Source organism: Seriola lalandi, unplaced genomic scaffold (genome assembly GCF_002814215.2).
Source record: "Seriola lalandi dorsalis isolate HSWRI2012SDOR001 ecotype SW California unplaced genomic scaffold, Sedor1 jcf7180002053579, whole genome shotgun sequence".
Classification (NCBI taxonomy): Eukaryota; Metazoa; Chordata; class Actinopteri; order Carangiformes; family Carangidae; genus Seriola; species Seriola lalandi.
In genome coordinates, this window is record NW_019524132.1 from 1,915 (window position 1) to 2,485 (window position 571).

The 571-nt window shown below is 40.3% G+C and overlaps 1 protein-coding gene across 1 annotated transcript in view; it reads right to left on the reverse strand.

Moving 5' to 3' along the window:
• The window catches only part of LOC111651317 (GTPase IMAP family member 8-like), a gene marked incomplete at its 3' end in the record, with an annotated part of 1,218 nt that extends 649 nt beyond the window's left edge, over window positions 1-569 (reverse strand). The window contains exon 1 of the mRNA XM_023401299.2: window positions 398-569. Within this exon, the coding sequence (XP_023257067.2) occupies window positions 398-569 (172 nt within the window). The remainder of the gene's footprint in view (window positions 1-397) is intronic.
• Window positions 570-571: the final 2 nt, after the last annotated feature.

Here is a 571-nt window from a genome sequence, read left to right on the forward strand (position 1 = left end):
CATTGGACGTGGCATTGTTTTTCAGCTTCTTTATGTTTGATGTTTTCCAGTTCTTCTCTCAGTTTTCTCATTTCTTCCTCCAGGTTAGGTTGACTTTGTTCTCCGTGTTGTTTGGCTCTCTCCATTTCAGATATTTTTGCTTCTAATGTTCTTTTCATCACTTTCATTTCTTCGTCTTTTCTTTTGATTAACTTCTGCATCTCTTCCTCATTTATAATTTGTTTCATCTCAGCAGTGAAGCAGCTGCCGCCATTTTGTTTCATCATGGTCTGGATCTTGGTCAGCAGCTCAGGGACTTGTGTGCGGTTTGATTTTTCTTTGTTATTAAAGACTTGATATCTTCCTCCACAGTCATTTATTAATTGTTTGACAAAGCCATCGCAATTTTCAATGTAACCCTCAAATGACTGATCGTCCAGGGCTTCTCCTCTGGTGAATATAATGATGATGAAATCTCCAGACTTTTGGCCAAAAACCCTCTTGATCAGTTCCACAGAGTCTTTCTCCTCCGGTGTAAAACTCCCGATCTGCAGAACCAGTAAGAACACATGAGGTCCAGGAGCCAACATGC